This window comes from Gavialis gangeticus, unplaced genomic scaffold (assembly GCF_001723915.1).
Source record: "Gavialis gangeticus isolate Ggan-Ray unplaced genomic scaffold, GavGan_comp1, whole genome shotgun sequence".
Classification (NCBI taxonomy): Eukaryota; Metazoa; Chordata; order Crocodylia; family Gavialidae; genus Gavialis; species Gavialis gangeticus.
The window spans coordinates 483156-500730 of NW_017728996.1; the positions used below are offsets into that span (position 1 = coordinate 483156).

The 17575-nt window shown below is 62.9% G+C and overlaps 1 protein-coding gene across 2 annotated transcripts in view; it reads left to right on the forward strand.

The window, feature by feature from the left end:
* Positions 1-14539, forward strand: part of MAP1A (microtubule associated protein 1A) — a 75006-nt gene extending 60467 nt beyond the window's left edge. For both annotated transcript variants that reach the window (XM_019503867.1, XM_019503868.1), the window contains exons 2-6: positions 1004-1086; positions 1598-1738; positions 2448-11265; positions 13422-13654; positions 14314-14539. In XM_019503867.1, coding sequence (XP_019359412.1) covers positions 2598-11265; positions 13422-13654; positions 14314-14469 — 9057 coding nt within the window. In that variant the 5' untranslated portion in view covers positions 1004-1086; positions 1598-1738; positions 2448-2597 and the 3' untranslated portion in view covers positions 14470-14539. The remainder of the gene's footprint in view (positions 1-1003; positions 1087-1597; positions 1739-2447; positions 11266-13421; positions 13655-14313) is intronic.
* The last annotated feature ends 3036 nt before the right edge of the window (positions 14540-17575 follow it).

Below are 17575 nucleotides of genomic sequence, written 5' to 3' on the forward strand. Positions count from 1 at the left end.
CCCTCCGTGCAGGATAGGCTCAGCCCCCTGCCAGCCAGGACCCACAGCTAAGTTGTGGGTGCCCCAGCTAACTTGGGCCCTATGGGCTGGGGGGTCAGGTGCCGGCTGCTTGGGAAGGCACAGTTTTGGGGACCAGGAGCTCCAGCCACATGCTGAGCCCAGGGGGTTTGGGATCAGAGCCTCAGGAGCCTCGGCTGGGTCGGACCCGGGTCCCTGGTACGTGTCAGACTCCTTTGTCCACACCTGGCTGCAGGGCACAGCGACCGCGCCGCGGGGTCAGATGGCAGAGCCAGGCCAGCGCCCACAGGAGAGGCCTGAGCTGCTCCAGCCAGACGCAGCCCAGCTGGGGGAGCCGGCAGCAAGCCAGTGCCTCCCCAGACGCGCTCGTCAGGCCCGGCCCAGGGAGGAAGCCTACAGTGCCCCTAGTCCCATGTCGCGGGGTGGGTGGGGGTGCCCTCCTGGTCTCCCACTTCCTCCAGCCCAGCCTTTCCTTGTCCTGCCCCCTGCCCCCACGCACTGTATCATTCACCAAGGACCAGCCCAACTGGGTCCTGGATGGACAAGCCTGGCATGTAAAGGGCTCCTGGGGCAGCAGTGATGAGACCCAGGGCGGGTGTCGGGCATGGTGTGAGCCGGTCACTGTGCCACAACGGGCAGTTCCCAAGTGCCATGTCCCTGGCAGCTGCATTGTGGGGGGAGCGGCATGTGGACAGGGTGGTGCTGCCATGCAGCGCTGTCCCAGCATTTTGCAGGCAGTGAGGGGATCGCATGAGCTGCAGCGGGGGGCGCAGGGCTGGGCCAGAGCACAGGCTGCCCCTGAGGGGTTGGCTCTGGCTGTCAGAAGCCAAATCTTACATCACCCTTGAAGCTGGCATGAGGCCTTGAAGCCAGAGGGATGGGATGGGATGGGCTGTGCCGTGCCACGCGCAGTGGGGTAAAACCCCAAGGGGCTGGCGCTGGCCACAGGCTCCTGCTGCCACCTAAGCCCTGCATCTCTCCCCAGGCCAAAGGACCCTGCACCACCGGAGCGATTCCCTGGAGACCGTGATCCTGGTGAACCCCAATGTGGAGAGCGTTGTGTCAGAGGTGAGGCCGGGCACCGGTGGGCGGCAGGGCCAGTCTGCACTGGACAACCCATGCCATCCCGTGCTGATATTCCTGTGCTGCTGCTGGTGATGGGGATGGTGCTGGGCACGCCGGGGCGGAGGAGCATGCTCCCGGCGGCGGATCCTGCGCATTAACCCTTTAGGAACAGACTGAGTCTTCAGCTGGCAGCTCTGTGCCCAGACCACCCTCTTCCCCCAGCCTGACCTCCCAGCCAGCCTGCCTGGCCTCTGCTGTCTCCTGGCCCAAGAGAAGCTGGGAGCAGGGGCGGGGGGCTGGCTTGGAGGGGGGTTTCTGAGGCCTTGGGGAATTGTGCGCATAGTCCCCCCTAGCCTCCACACAGGCTCAGCCTGTACGGACAGGGAGGACCCAGCTGGGAGCTGAGCCAGGCCAGCCAGAGCACGTGCTGCCGCCTCGCAGGGGCTGGGCCTGGTGCGGGTGCAGGGCCCGGGGCGGCTCCACGGGGGTGACGGCGTTCTGCTTCCGGCAACAGGTGCGCTCGCTGGTGTGTGATCCGTCTGCCCACAAGCTGCTGATCCTGTGCGGGCAGAGCTCCGACCAGGAGGGAGACCTCATCCTGCAGGCCGGGACCTTCAGCTACCAGAGATTTGCCGAGATCCTTGAGGATCCGCAGGTGAGCGGGGAAGGGGCCTGGGGCCTGGCCCCAGCACAGACCGGGCAGGGCTGGAGCTTGTGTGGGGGCTGCATCCACCCCTGGTCAGGGGAGAGGTGACTCTGAATTGTATGCACACCAGGGCCCTGCCCACCCCAGGGCTCGGGCACCCAAACCCACCAGCTCACGCTTCCCAAAGCATCTGCTGACTTCCATGCTTCAGCTTTGGCATGACCAGAAAGCAGGGCAGGGATAACCTCATAGACTAACTCATTCAGAGGCCCTTGCTTTCTCAGGCTTCAGCTGCTTCATCTGGTGGTTTGCCAGAAGGCTACAAAAGCTCCTGCCTCTGAATGCACCAGTCTCTATGGTGCCATCCTGCCCTGCCTCCTGCCTGACAGCAGACTAGCAGAGCAACCATCTCTCTTCTGAGCGACACGTTGGGTCCCTGGGAGAGGCTGATTTCCAGACAGCAGTGTTGGTGCAGCTGGCGCCCCGCGCTCCTGCCCCGCAGCCTCTGCCCCTCACCCCCGACCTGACCCCACCTGCAGGTGCTGCCAGTGCCCCTCACTCTCTCCCTGCCCTGCAGCCCCTACCAGGCACTGCCAGTACCCTCCTGGGTGGGCCCATTGCCTGCAGCCTCAGGGGTTAGGTCGACCTGTTTATTCCTTTGGGACTGGCTGGGCCCTGGCCCTGCCCTGAGCTCACGGCACCCTGTCTCTCCCCACAGGTCACCCAGATTCTCAGCAACGCTGACCCCAGCAGCAAGGCCTCCCTCTCTGTGCTCTGCGTGGGAGAAGGCGACTGGAGCAACCTTGGGCAGCCACGGTTCCAGGAGCTCCTTCATCTGAGGCTGAACCCAGAGCCGGTCTTGCAGGAGATGGACGGGGTCTCTGAATTCGCTGAGTACGTGTCCGAGACCGTGGACGTACCATCGCCGTTTGACCTGCTGGAGCCCCCTACCTCTGGGGGCTTCCTGAAGCTTTCCAAGCCCTGCTGCTACATCTTCCCGGGTGGACGTGGTGACTCCGCGCTCTTTGCCGTCAATGGGTTTAACATCCTCGTGGACGGTGGCTCCGACAGGAAGTCCTGCTTCTGGAAGCTGGTGCGGCACCTGGACAGGATCGACTCCATCCTCCTGACCCACATCGGGGCTGACAACCTCCCAGGCATCAATGGGCTGCTGCAGAGGAAGGTGGCGGAACAGGAGGAGGAGCAGTCCCAGGGCTCCACCAACTACAGCGACTGGATGAAGAACCTCATCTCACCGGAGCTCGGAGTGGTTTTCTTCAATGTCCCTGAGAAGCTCAAGATGCCCGAGTCGTCCGTGAAGGTGAAGAGGAGCATCGAGGAGGCCTGCCTGACGCTGCAGTACCTGAGCAAACTGGGCATCAAGGCAGAGCCCCTCTACCGCGTGGTCAGCAGCACCATCGAGCCCATCACTCTGTTCCACAAGATGGGCGTGGGCAAGCTGGACATGTATGTGCTGAACCCTGTCAAGGACAGCAAGGAGATGCAGTTCCTCATGCAGAAGTGGGCAGGGAACAGCAAGGCGAAGACCGGCATCATCCTGGCCAACGGGAAGGAGGGAGAGATCTCCGTGCCTTACCTGACATCCATCACAGCCCTGGTGGTGTGGCTGCCCGCGAGCCCCACAGAAAAAATCGTCAGGGTCCTCTTTCCTGGAAACGCTCCCCAAAACAAAATCCTGGAAGGTCTTGAGAAGCTAAAGCACCTGGACTTCCTGAGGTACCCGGTTGCCACTCAGAAGGACATCTCCTCTGGCATGCCACCGCCAGCGCTGAAGCAGACCAAGATCAAGCAAAGAACGGACAGCAAAGAGAGCCTGAAATCCTCCCCTAAACCAGCTGCAGTGAAGCAAGTCAGGAAGGAAGAGGTGGTAGAGGAGGGGGCCAAGGACATGAAGCCAGAGGTGGTGAAGGAGGCCAAGCCTGAGAAGAAAGCAAAAGAGCACACAGAGAAGGGACCAGAGAAACCTGCAAAGCCAGAGAAGATCAAGACAGAGTCAAGCGATGCCCTCAGAGCCGAGAAGAGGAAACTGGCCAAGGACAAGGTGGGCAAGAAGCACCTCAAGGAGAAGGTTTCTAAGCTGGAGGAGAAGAAGGACAAAGAGAAGAAGGAGATTAAGAAAGAGAAAAAGGACTTGAAAAAAGAGGAGGGAAAGAAAGAGGAAAAGAAAGATTCCAAGAAGGAAGAGAAGAAGAAGGAGGCCAAACCAGAGCCAAAGAAGGTGCCTAAGCCGGACCTGAAGCCATTTACCCCAGAAGTGCGGAAAACACTGTACAAGGCCAAAGTCCCCGGCAGAGTCAAGGCAGAGAAGATCAAGGTCAAGCCAGAGAAGGAAGCGACTGTGGAGCAAAGGTTGCCCGTGCAGAAGGCGCTGGCTCAGCTGGGGCCAGTGGGGACTGATGTGGCCAAGCAGAGGCTGGTCCTGTCCTCGCCCGAGGACCTCACCAAGGACTTTGAGGAGCTGAAGCAGGAAGAGACGGGGGAGGAGCAGCCAGCCCAGCCCATGCCTGATGCCGGTGCTTCCCTGAGGGGCCCGGGGCCAGCCGTGCTGACCTGCCTTGGAGAAGGGCTGGCTATCTCAAAACAGGCAATTCCCTTGGATGCTGCGGATGAGAGAATCCCCACGACGGATGGGGAAGGAGACTTGCCAGGGGAGGAGAAGCCAGTCCCTGGACTGGGTCTAGGGCTCGGACAGGCCACAAGGTCTGAGGGTGAAGGAGCGGCCGTGGAGGAGCCTCATGAAATAGCAGAGCTGGGAGAGGAAGCCAAGACGCTCCTGAGTGCCCAGTTCCTCCCAGAGGTTCCTGGCAAAGGGGCAAGAGAGGAGCAAGCCTTGGCACCAGCACCGGCACACCACCAGCCAGCATCTGGAGACGTGCGGGCTCCAAGCCGCATGGAGGAAGAGAGGGAGGAAGAGCAGCACATCTCCCTGGACACGCAGCAGAGGCAGGCAGACACCAAGGCATTGCAGGGGCCAGAGGCAGGCGATGGGACTGAGATGGAAAGGAGAGAGGATGTGATAGAAAAGGCAGAGCTGGAAGAGATGGAAGAGCAGCACATGCAGGCCGAAGGGGTGACACGGGGCAAAGACTTGTATCAGCTGCCGCGGGGTGGGAAGGAGGACACGAGACCCTCGGTCACAGAGGACCAGGGCAGGAGGAGCCCGTTCCCGGAGAGAGAGGGGGTAAAGGAGGCGGCGCTCGTGAGCAGCCTGCCTGCACCGCCAGGCGCCACAGCGGAGCACGTCTCCTACATCCAGGATGAGACCATCCCCGGCTACTCAGAGACAGAGCAGACCATCTCGGATGAGGAGATCCACGATGAGCAGGAGGAGCGGATCCCGCACCTGAAGTACGATGTCAGTGCCTACGACATCTCCGTGCCCGATCGCCCGGGCTCCTTTGAAGCTGTCCATGGCATCCCAGCCATGCCCGTGCCCGATGTGGCGGCCAAGGGCTATGCCGGGCAGGAAGCTGAGATCCTGGCATACCCCACCAACATCGTGGCGGCCCCGCTGGCAGAAGAGGAGCACGTCTCCTCCGCCACATCCATCACCGAGTGCGACAAGCTCTCCTCCTTCGCCACGTCTGTTGCAGAAGACCAGTCGGTCGCCTCCATCACGGCGCCACAGACTGAGGAGACGGGCAAGAGCTCCCTGCTCCTGGACACAGTGAACAGCATGCCCTCCTCCCGCACGGAGGCCACCCAGGGCCTGGATTACGTGCCCTCCGCCGGCACCATCTCACCGACCTCCTCCCTGGAGGAGGACAAGTGCTTCAAGTCTCCCCCGCCAGAAGACTTCCAGGCCCTGGCAGAAGCAGAGAGAAGGTTTGGGGCCCAGAAGAAGGGCCAGCATGAGGAGGCAGAGGAGGAGGAGGACGAGGAGGAGGATGGGACCCCCAACATCGAGGTGCCCGGGCAGCTCCATGGGCACTATGGGGCCCCACTGTTCACGCCACAGGAACGCGGTACCGATGTCCCCACTGACGCCCCCCTGGAAGCGCCACAGACGCCTGTGCTGCCTCTGCCCGCTGAGGAAGCAAGGCTGTCCCAGCTGGACTCAGGCTCTGTGGAAGCTGAGGAGCGATGCATGAGCCCTGACGACAGCACCGTCAAGATGGCATCACCAACGCAGTCCGGCCCTACGAGCGCCGGGCACACACCCTTCCACCAGTCCCCAGTGGAGGAGAAGCTGGACGCTGTGGAAGCAGAGCTCTTTGAGAAGGGAGCAGATGTGGCTGTAAAGGAGGAAGAGGAGCTGGCCTCCTGCACGGGAGAAGGGGCTGCGCACACGTTTGAGCCACTGAGAGATGAGGCAGCTGCCGCTCAGCGCGCCCCCGGGCAGGGGCAGCCGGCGGTTCTGCAGGATGAGCTGGATGAGGAGAGTGACGTGGCACTGCCGGCGGAGTCTGCGTCTCCCACAGACAAACCAGAGGAGCTGCCTGTGGCCAGGGAAGAGCTGCCTTGGCTCTCGTACCACAAGCAGGAGACGCTTGTGATCGGGGACGAGGATGACCTCCCCGAGCCACCCACCCCCAGCACAGACGCACTCCCGGAGCCAGGCAGGGAGATGGAGTTTGAAGACGATTCGCTCAAATTCGCAAAATACACAGACTCGGGGCCGGCTGCCTCCCAAGGACTCTCTCCGGAAACCGCGGCAGCGCCCCACATCCCAGAGCAGAGCAGCCTTGAGAGTGCCAAATCCCCCCAGGTTTCCATTCGAGAGACTTCCCCAGATGACACTAAATCCCTGTCTTTTACTGAAGGGAGCCCCAGTAAAGAGAAATCTCCAGATATTTCTATTAAAGAAATGTCTCCAGGAGACGGAAAACTGTCGTCTTTCTCGGGAGACAGCTTAGAAAAAGATAAATCTCCCCCAGTTTCCATTAAAGACATTTCTCCAGAAGACACCAAATCGATTTCTCTCACAGAAGAGAGTCCTGGCAAGGTGCCGTCTCCAGACATTTTCCTTCGAGAAACCTCTCCAGAAGACACTACATCTCTTGCCGTCGCAGCAGAGAGCGCCGCTGAAGAACAAATTGTAGACATACCAATGACAGAGTCGTTTCCAGATGCTGCCAGAGCCTCACCCCTCGTGGGACAGAGCCCAGCCGGAAGTGACAAACCACTGGAAACTTGTGACACAGACATCCTTAAACAAGAGCCCAAATCCCCTCCTCTCCTGGGACAGCGCCCTGGGAAGGATACCTCGGCCGCAGACGGTTCCTCTGCCGAAATCTCTCCAGACGATGCCAGGTTGTTTTCTTTAAGAGATAAGAGCCCAGTCAGGGCCGAATCCTCAGGGCTCGCCTCTCACGATACCTCTCCTGATGTGAAGGTCTTGGGCATTGCAGAGCCCAGCCCCACTCAGGGTAGAGAGGCCCTGGGTATCTTCTCAGAAGATGTGAGATCCTACCACTTCCCGGAAGAGAGAGAAGCTGAAGAAGAGAGATCCCCAGAAATGGAAGACCTCTATTTGAAAGAGGTGAGTTATGAGAGGAAGGTGTGGTTTCCAGAGGTGCTGCAAGGGGGACCGCGCAAGCACAAGTACGAGGAGGAACGCGAGAGCACTTTCTTAGATGAGGGTCCAGACTATGAAAGACCACCTCCGCCTGGGACCGAGGAGGAAAAGACCCATCAGCCCGTGGCACCAGCACGTGGCGCATTGGGAGACGCAGAGCAGGCCCTTTGGGACTCTGACCATGGACATTTCCAGGAACAAACGGACTTGGGGAAAGCAGAGCTGTTTCTGAAGAAGGAAAAAGATTTCTGGTGCACGGAAGATGACAGACCAGCGCCACCGAGAGCCGACGTGGAGCCTTTCAGCGTGGACTCAGACCTGGCGCTGAGGGAGGCCAAATGCCTCTCGCTGGAAGCAGCACAAGTGGAAATGGCCCCTGCTGTGGTTGCGTTCCCTGAAAAATCGGGAGCAGCGGGTGCACCCGCATCACCCCAGCCGGTCTCTGTGGAGGAGAGCCAGGCCAAGCCAGCAAGCACAGCCCAAGGCAGGGAAGACTCATGGCTCACAGCCAAAGCAGACTACTCCTACCTGGACGAGGAGGAGAGAGCAGTCCTGGACCTGTACGCGAAGTCGCTGGACCGAGCCCTGACGGGCTCCCCGCTGCCTGCCACGTCCTGTGCGAGCACAGCCACCCCCGAGCCAGAGGAGCTGCCCGTGACCAGGCAGAGCACCTCCGCTGCGCAGGCCAGTGTCCCTACAGGGGCCACCGAGGCTGATGCTCTGCCCCGGGAAGTGCCCGAGTCCACGTGGCTGCCAGCTGCGCAGCAAGACGCCGACGGCACCTCTGCTGCCGCTCGCGACCTGGAAGGAAGCAAAGAGCAGAAGGCGGCAGCGTCACCGGGCCCAGCGGATGGAGCCGCTTCGCCTCTGGGAAGTGCGGCAGAGACGGGCGAGCCCAGGCTGCCCCTCTCTGGGCAGGAACCTCCCAGAGGAAGGGGCGACGTTGTCGGCCATGCTGAGGACACACTCTCCTTCAGCCAGGTGGACTACCATCCTGTGGCCTCTCCCAGCCCTTCGGGACCCTTTTCTCTGGAGAAAGAGGCCTTTGAGTCCAGAGGAGACGACGGCACCAAGAGGCCAGAGCAGGAGGAAAGGGAGCCAACGCCGTATCCGGATGAGAGGACCTTCCACTATGCAGACGTCTATGAGAAGGTGGTGGTGTCTGGCATGGGGCTGCCCAGCTTTGGGCGCCTGGATAAGGACAGGCCAGAGCCCGCATTTGCAGCCTTGGTGACCAAAAAACCAGCAGGCCCTCAGGGGGAGCTGCCGATCCACATCTCTGCCAAGGAGGAGGAGTCGTGCCTGTACACCCCTGCTGAGAAGGAGCTGTCTTCTCCCACCTCCCCCCGGGACAGAGGGGACTCCTCGTTTGAGTACACGGATGTGCACGAGCGGCGCTCCCCCCTGCCTGAGGCGGATAAGCCCAGAGATGCACCAGGAGGCCTGGGTGAGCTGGCCTGGGCGACGGCCAGGCTGGACAGACCAGACTCTGCGCCGTGCCCACCCTCTCCAGGGGGCCGTGCGCCTGCCCCACCGCCAGACCTCCTCCACGCCCTGTGCCACGAGAAGCCCACCACACACGCAGCTCCCTGCGATGACAACATCCTCTCCCTGCACCGGGAGCAGCATGCGCCGTCCCCGAAGGAGCCGCTGACCAAAGACGTCTACTACGAGAAAGCGGGGAGGGGGGAGGAGAGCGCCAGTGACTCCGAGCTGGAGAAGGGAGCCAAGGAGTGCTCCGAGAAGGAGTCCCGGCTGCCCAGCCCCCCTCGCATCCCTGACACGGCCGGCGGGAAGGACGTCTATGCTGACATCCCGGCGATGGAGAAGGCCCAGGCGCCAGGTGACCGGGACCAGGCGTCTGCCTCACCAGCGTCGTCTGCCTCCTCACCCTGTGACTCCCTACAGAGTGACGAGCGCTGGCCTGGGCAGCCAGTTGCCACCGCGGAGCCCCACGCCATGGGGTATGGCCCTCTGCCAGGCCCGGGCAGGGACGGCTGGGCACCACGCGTGTCCTGCTCCGGCCAGGTGTCTCCGCAGCAGAGAGAGGGTGCAGGAGTGCCCCGCAGGGAGCCCCCCTTTCCTGCCACGCACTTGTCCAGGGTGGAGTTGGCATTTGAGGGCTATGGCAAAGATGCCTGCCTGAAGCCAGCTGCTTCAGGGGAGCAGGAGGAAGAGGAGGAGGAGGATGTGGCCTTGCCCCTGCAGAGCAAAGGGGCTGATTTCTCATCCTCTGGATTTGGGTTTTCCTCAGCACAAAAGCCCGAGCCATGCGGCGCGCTGGGACGTGAGGTGTCGCCTGCGAGCTGCAGGGTGGACATGCCTCTCGCCCTGAGCCTCCCCAGTGCTTCGTCCCACGACCAGGAGCAGAGCCACGAGTACCTGGAGGTCTCCAAGGCTGCCCTCAGCTTGGAGTCCTCCCTCACCAGGTTTTCACCCCTGAGCCCGTGCGAGGACAACCAGCCACTCCCCGGGTCTGCGGCCGGAGGGGTGGCCTCCCTGCAGCAGCCCCGCGATGACTCCCCCAGCTGCTCCGAGGACGCCTCCTCGGAGGCCACCACACCGGTGATACACGCGGCCACCGAAGGCTTCTACTCCCATGTGCTGTCTGGCTACGCTGGCACGGCCACGGACCCTGACCGCAGGAGCCTGTGGGATGTGTCCCCACTGCTGCCAGCAGACTCCTCCAAGACCCAGTTGATGGGCAGCCAGGAGCTGGCTGCAGCCGAGGAGCGGGGCCCTCCCTCCCCATGCGACATGGATGACAGCACGCTGCCGTGCCGTGTCGAGTGCCTTGGAGTGGACGCGCGGGGGTCGCACCGCACCACCAGCCCAGGGCAGCAGTCACCCTTCACGGACCAGCTCGCGGCCGTGACCTCACTGCCGGACGTGCTGACGTCATTCCCTCCTCCTCGGCCGGGAGACGCCGCCACAGCCAACGGTCCCACCGAGGTGAGCACGAGCCCCCAGGCCTTCCACAGTGTGCCACCCCCTGCCGAGGTGCTGCGGCATCCTGAGGCCAGTGGAAGCCTGTCCCCGTGCTCGGGGGATGAGGACAGGGAGCGGCAGAGCCGTCCATCCTCGCTGACGTCCCCAGAGCACAGTTTCCAGCCCTTCTTCCCAGACGCACAGAGGGGCGGCAGGACGGGGGACCACGGTGACGCCTCCCACGAGATGGAGCCGCGGCTGAGCGCCGGCTCCGACTACGGGCAGAAGTTCTCGGTGTGTGAGTACAAGCAGAGGAAGGGCGAGCTGTCCCCCTCGTTCATCAACCCCAGCCCGCACGACCTCTCCGAGGACAGTGACCTGTCACAGGATGAGGGGCACCCCTCTGTGAAGGGGAGGCCACATCACCCCACCGGGAGCCAGGGACAGGCCCCCATGGTGGAGGAGACCCCACCCACCTCAGTGAGTGACTCCGGGACCTCCCAGTCCGACTCCGATGTCCCCCCCGAGACTGAGGAGTGTCCGTCTATCACGGCCGATGCAGCCATGGACTCGGATGAGGATGCAGATTTCCTCCCAGTAGACAAGACCGTGGGCACATCTCACCATGCCAGCACGCGGCCCAGCCACGACCCCCAGCCGGCCCCTATGGTGGATCCTCACCCGCACCCCCCACACCCAGACGTCTGCATGGTGGACCCGGAAATGCTGGTCATGGAGCAGAACATGACCAGAGCTGACAAGCTCGCCAAGAAGGACCTGAAGGAGAAGAGCAAAGGCACGAGAAAGCCCTTGAGCAAGCCGAAGCCATCCTCGCCTGCCCGCAAGCTTGAGGCCAAAGGAAAGCGATCGCCCACGCCTGTGAAGCAGCCTGCAGACCGGTCCCCAAAGGCTGCCACAGCAAAGAAGGAGAAGGAGGGAGGGGAGAAGCCGTCCAAGGCACGTAGCCCCCTCGCGCAGCCCTCGCACACGGACGAGAAGGACGAGGTGTCCCGCAGCAGCCACAGCAACCCGGGCAAGGGCCTCGTGAACGGCCTCAAAACCAACCCTGGTAAGACGCCCCTTGGGAACATGCTTGTGGCCACACGGCAACCACAGCCATACCCCAGCGCTTGCTACACAGCCTCCGTGGTGCTGGTGGCTAGGGCGCGGGGAGGCTGCAGCAGGCCGAGCCCAAAGGGCTGGCAGCAGTTGGGGAGCCAAACACCCCTACACGCAGGGCAGGGGGAGCCAGGGCCCTGGCTTGGGCTAGGGATCTGAACCCTTGGGTCTGGGGCTGTGATGTACGCAGGAGTCTCCCGTGGGCTGGTCAGCACTCAGGCTTTGCTCTTGGGGCTGAGACGGGACTGGGTGTTGACTTAATTTTTGTGCTTTGCGGTGCGCAGGCCTCCCCTGAAGGCTCAGGGCAGCTGCGCTGAAAACCAGACAAACCAGTGAGCAGCATGGCAGGGCTCCAGATGCAGCACGGCTGCCAGGAGCCTGCCCAAGCTACATGGTCTGGCCACACTGCCGGCAGAGCACCAGGCCCCAGGTTTGGGCTCATGTGGAAGGGATGTGAGAGGAGGGGGGTGCTTTCTTCTGGACCAGCACGTGCAGTCAGCTGGTGCGTCCCCCGAGCACCACGTTTGTGGCGCCCTGGCCAGCAGGACATGCTGGCCTGGACCCTCGTGGGGTTCCTCTTCCCAGCCAGGAAGGGCTGCTGTATGGTGCTACCCAGGCTGCTCCCCTGCCCCTTCTCCCAGGTCTGGGGCATGAGATGGGAATGCACCCTCCATGGTTCCCAGCAGTGGCATGCCTGTGCTGTGTGGCGGGTGCAGAGATCCCACCTCAGGAACACAACTGGGTATTCATATCCCTCCACTGTTTCCACCACGTGAGGTGGGCCAGTAGGGGGTGCTCCTGCGTTGAGCCACCCACCTCCCTGCGCCCGACCACCTTCCAGGCTCCGAATGCCTCCCTAGGGGCGCCTTATGTCCGGCCGACCCCTCTCCCGGAGCACACTCGCTAGTCTGGGGGTAACGTGCCGCCACCACCCCAAGAATGGACTGTCTCGCGGCCCTGTGTCCTTGGGGTAACACAGGCCTAAAGTCCCACGGGTACTCAACCCAGTACAGGCACTTGGGGTACTTCCCCAAGTCCAGGGGCAAAAAGGTATAGTCTCCCTTAGTCCACAGACCTAAGGGGTCTCTTAGGCATAATTTAGACCCACCCCTCAATAAGTCTCCCACACCAGTCAAAAAGGAGAACTTTATTGATTACAGGGGGTAGGGTAAACTAGGGTACAGGATAGAGCAATATCTAGAAATCCTAAAGAGCAAACAGTCTGGCTGTGGTAGCCTTTTGATTACGCATCTGTGATACTTCCAGCTAAATATCTAATCAGATTGAGTAGCTTACTCACAAGCATCTTCCAAAGGCAGGTGAAGTTTCCCTTTGGAGGCAGGCGGTTCCTAGCTCGTGAGTTTGGGGGGAGAGAGCCAGTTTCAGATGTTAAGGCTTCTCTGTCCCCTGCCTGGCTGCTGCGTCACCTCATGGCCGGAGAGGAGAGACCGCCTCCTTCCCCGTCCTAACTTATATAGCCCCTGTGACCTCATTCACCTGGGCCAGCGGAGGTCAGCCCCTGTTGGCTGTCAGCCAACCAATCTGAAATGCATCACCTGTTACCGGGCAGATCCCAGCTCCCCAGGTAGAAACCCCTTACCCAGGTAAGTGATGCAAGTCACGTAGGCAGAGGGAGCAGGTTTCCCCCCTCCCTCAAAAATGCAGCCAGCTCCAGTTCCCTAAAGAGACAGGCTGAGGGTGTGGTCCCCTGTGTGCTGGGCCCATCCTGATTGAATGGTCACAGCACAGAGATTTAAATCACAGTGTCACAGGGCAGAGATTTTTGGGGAGAAACCAAGGTGGCTTTCTGCCACATGCTGCGTGCCTGCCTGGAGGCCAAGGGCTGGGATGACTTGTAGTTTGAGCCACAAGAAGCCCCTGCCTCAGCCTGGTCCATGCTGGCACTGCCCAGCCCCACACGCAGAGGTCTCCCACCCCTGCCCCTGAGGTTGTGCTGCAAGCCTGAGACGAGACAGGCAGTGGCAGCAAGTGATGAGCACATGGGGACCAGGGGCAGGTGCAGGCTTGCAGGCAGTGCCGGCTGCGGCCCCTCCTGGCCCGTGACTCCACCAGGGACCTTCAGCCTCTGGTTTCTCTTTTCCAAAGTTTCCAGCAGCCCCAAGAGCAGCTTGTCGGTGCCCCCAGGCCCACCCGTATACGTGGACCTGGCCTATGTCCCCAACCACTGCAGTGGGAAGAACACAGACCTGGAGTTCTTCAAGCGCGTCCGATCCTCGTACTACGTTGTGAGTGGGAACGACCCAGCCAACGGGGAGCCCAGCCGGGCCGTGCTGGATGCGCTGCTGGAGGGGAAGGCCCAGTGGGGCGAGAACCTGCAGGTGAGTCCCTATGAGGCCAGGCCAGGGGCGCTGCTCACACTGTGGGGCTCCGGGGGGCACGTGCCTCTCCGAGTTTGTCTAATGCAAGCAGCACTGGTCAGAGGGGCCTGGGGCTTCGCACCACGTGGTCCGAGCAGCAGTACCAGCCCCTCATCCTGTCACCAGCAGTGCAGGCCAAGGGCAGCGGAGGTGGACAGTGACGTGGACAGCTCCCCTCTCTCCTGCACCTGCACAGTGCTGTGAACCCAGGTGCAGGCGGCAGCACATTCTGCCTTGCTACCTTCTTCCTGAGCCAGCGCTTGAGCCCATCCAGGAGCTGAGGTTGCCTGCTCCTTTCCTACCAGTCAGCGCCGTCCTCAGCCCAGCTCAACCCGGCCGCTTTTGCTCACAGATGGTGCTGTGCATTGTTACTTGTACTGCAGCGCAGACGGGCCTCGCCTGGGCCAGGCCTGGCTGCGCAGGGCACTACAAAGGAGCAAAGACCGCCCGGCAGTGTGCGGGGCTGGGCGAAGCAGCCTGGCCGGGGCCAGGGCCAGGGCCAGGGCCAGGGCCAGGGAGGAGGAGGGCAGTTGCGGCCATGGGGCACTCGGGGTGTGCCAGGGCCTGCTGATGCCACCAGTTGGGTGCAGGGCCATCAGTTGCCTCTTCTGTCCCTCCAGGTAACCCTGATCCCAACACATGACACAGAGGTGACACGGGAGTGGTACCAGCAGACCCATGAGAAGCAGCAGGAGCTGAACATCATGGTGTTGGCCAGCAGCAGCACCGTGGTGATGCAGGACGAGTCCTTCCCCGCCTGCAAGATCGAGTTCTAGCTGCCCGGTCACGCCACGCTCATCCATCGCCCCGTCTCCATCGCCGCACTCAGACACCGCCTGCCGCCCAGCCCTACCGGCGCCGTCCCTGCGTGGTCCTGTGGACCGGGAGAGTGGGCACCTGCACAGCGTGGTGCTGGGGCTCTGCGTGAGGAGCACGGGCTCTGCCCAGCCTGGGCTGAGGTGCACTGTGCCGGGGCAGGAGGAGGCCGGGGCACCTTCCCCTCCTGGGTGGATTTTGCTGCCTGTACAGTCGCTGTAGAATAACGTGGCTGCCTTCATGCTGCAAGTGCTTTCCTCGCCCACATCCTCGCCACCCCACCCTGCGCCACCCTGCCCTGGGGTCACGGCACTGGCTTCTTCCCCCCCACCTTGGCCTGCCATGAGGCTGCAGCATGAGGACAGGCAGGAGGGCAGCTGTGGGCTGAGAACTGTCCGATGCAGAACAGGTGGAGCGAGGAGATGGTGACGGCCAGTGACGCCCTGCAGCTGCCAGCAAGGTCCAGGACAGCCTGACACGCGGGCGCTCCACCACCTCCCGGGGCATTGGGACATGAACCCTTGGCCCTGGTGGGCTTGGCCTGGGCTCTGGACCCACAGGCTCTACCCGAGCTGCTGCATGCGGCCGATTCCCTCCCTCCCTCCCTGCAGCTGCGGTGCTGCGGGACGACTGAGCCGGCATTGGCACAAAGTGTATGCTGCTGCCCCGCTGTCCTGAGCTTGCGGCGCGGTGGGGCAGGCAGGGCTGGATGGTGCTGTCCCCCGGCCTCCAGACGCACAAACCCCAGTGTCCGCAGCCACAGGCCTTGCAGGGGTGGGAGATGAGCCAGGGAGCGGGCAGGCCACGCGTGGGGAGGCAGGGGGGGCTGCATCTCCTGAAGGAAGGCTCTGGCTACCACCCGCCGGTCATGGTGCTGCTGGGGCTGGCACCGGTCTCGCAGGGGCAGCAGAGCCCTGACCAGGCAGCAGCCCCCTCCCCCCCAGCTGCAGGGGGTGAGGGGTGGGCGGCAGTGACTCCCCCAGCCCCGGCCACTGGGAAACACCACCCAACCCCACTGGGGTCAAGGGCAGGTAGAGTCAGGCTGCGCTTGCCCCCCAGCTCATGCTCTTGCCATGGTGCCATGGGCCTGCCACTGCCCTGTGTGGTCACAGGCACCACTGCCCTCCAAGGGGCAGGGCCACGCCACTCCCTCCAGGGGCCCATGCCCTGCGCAGGGCGTGGGCGGATGAGGGGGGCCGAGCACTGGCAGGAGGGTGCCCACATGGCCCAGGACGGAGGGGGCAGAATATGGCTAAGTTGGTCCGCCGGGCCGTACCCCTGCTACTGTCCCAGCCAACCCCCTTGCCTGCATCCTGCTGCCGTGGCGCCCGGCCCTGCCAGGACAGAAGTGCATCTGGGATGGTTTAGTTTGCTGCCTAAATTATGTATTTATTTTGGTTTTTGGCTGCATTCCACACAGCTGTGACACGTTCATGTATGTGCTGCTGCGGTGCTTGCAGGGGCGTTGGCATGGCCACCCAGATGCAGCCATGATGGTGGCATGGCCACAGGGGCTGGGCCACGTATGTGCGGGCAGCCCGGGGCCATTGCATGCTGCCTGCAGGGGCAGGGCCGTGGCTGGCAGCCTGGCGCCCCAGCAGTGTCACGGGCGGTTCTTTGTCGGTCCTCTGTCCAGAGCGCGTTGGCCGGGAGAGCCTGTTTTTGTTCTCTATAAGCTGATTGGGTCAGTACATACGAATGTCAGTTATGGTAGCCGATCACAGGCCGGCAGTGACATGCCCACTCCCCCTGTCACCACTGGCCTCCATGCTTCCCTTGGGCTTTCGCTGGTGTCCTTCACCGAGTCCTTCCGTCCCCCGTCCGTCCACCCACAGCCTGTGATTGGCTGGCCGCTGCCCCAGGTGCCTGGACACAGGCCCAGCCACGCTGGGGCCAGAGGGGCGCGCCCCCTCCTCCCTGACCCCGTGTCCCCCCGCTGCGTGCCTAGGCAGAAGCGCTAATGCACTAACTCTAGAGCGACCCACGGATGAATGTTTCTCAACCTCAAACTTGAAGCACTGAGGGGGGAGGGTGCGGGGCACCGGCAGCCTCCAGGACGTGCGCTCGCGTGGAGCGTCCCTGGCCTCGCACCAGCCCCAGGACCCCGTCCCACTTTTGTAGTTTTGTAGCCAGCTGCCCTGCCTTCAGCTGCCCCTCGCCCCCAGGGTCCAGGATGCTGCCCCTGCCCTGCTCTGGCCTGGCCGCGGCAGCAGGCAGAGGTGCCCCGGCCCAGCCCCTGGCCTGCCGTGACACTGCAGTAGGGAGAACATGTAAGCTGCGCTTCTGCTTGTTCTGCATGTGGACGCCCACGCGTCACGCTCCGTGTCATAGGAACCAAACACTTAAACTAACAACCCAAGTGACCGCGTCTTAACTGTATTGAACGGGCGACTCGCGCGCCCAGCTCCTCGCTGCTGAATGTTGTCCGCGCAGCGCCCGGGCTCCTCTGCATCGCACCACCCGGACTCCGGCTCCTCCTCGCCATCGCCATCCGCACACCTGTAACTAGCGCCTGTCAAGGGAGGAGCTGCCCCATTAATAATAAAGACACATTAACTGCGACAGCGACGTCTCGGCCTTTTGTGAGCGGGTCCCTGGGCACGCTTCTGGCCCGGTCCTTCATCACCCCAGCAGGCAGGACCATGGCAGGCCGCGGGGTGAGGCTCACCGGCTGCGGCCACAGCCCCTGCACTGGGGCCAAGCAGGAGGCTGATCCCCGCAGCACGCTGCCGACCCCTCCCGGGGGCCGCCTCTGTGCTCAGAGGGCGACAGCGGCTTTGGGCTGGTGTGGATGAGGCCGCTGCAGCCTTGCGGCCTAGCCCCATAGGCCTAGGCTCTGCAGCCGGTCCCATTCGGGTCTCAGCGCCAGGCCCGAGCTCCTGCCACGGGGGCCCAGACGTCCGTGGGCAGCGGCCTGGCACCGCCTGCACACCCTGCCTCCTGGGCCGTGGCGCCCGAAGCGGAGGGTGGGGGCACGCGGATGCCGCTGGCGCGAGCTGGAGGCCCCGGGCAGGGCCACACTGCGAGGTCCGGGGAGGGACGCCCTGCCCCTTGCTCCCGCGCCTG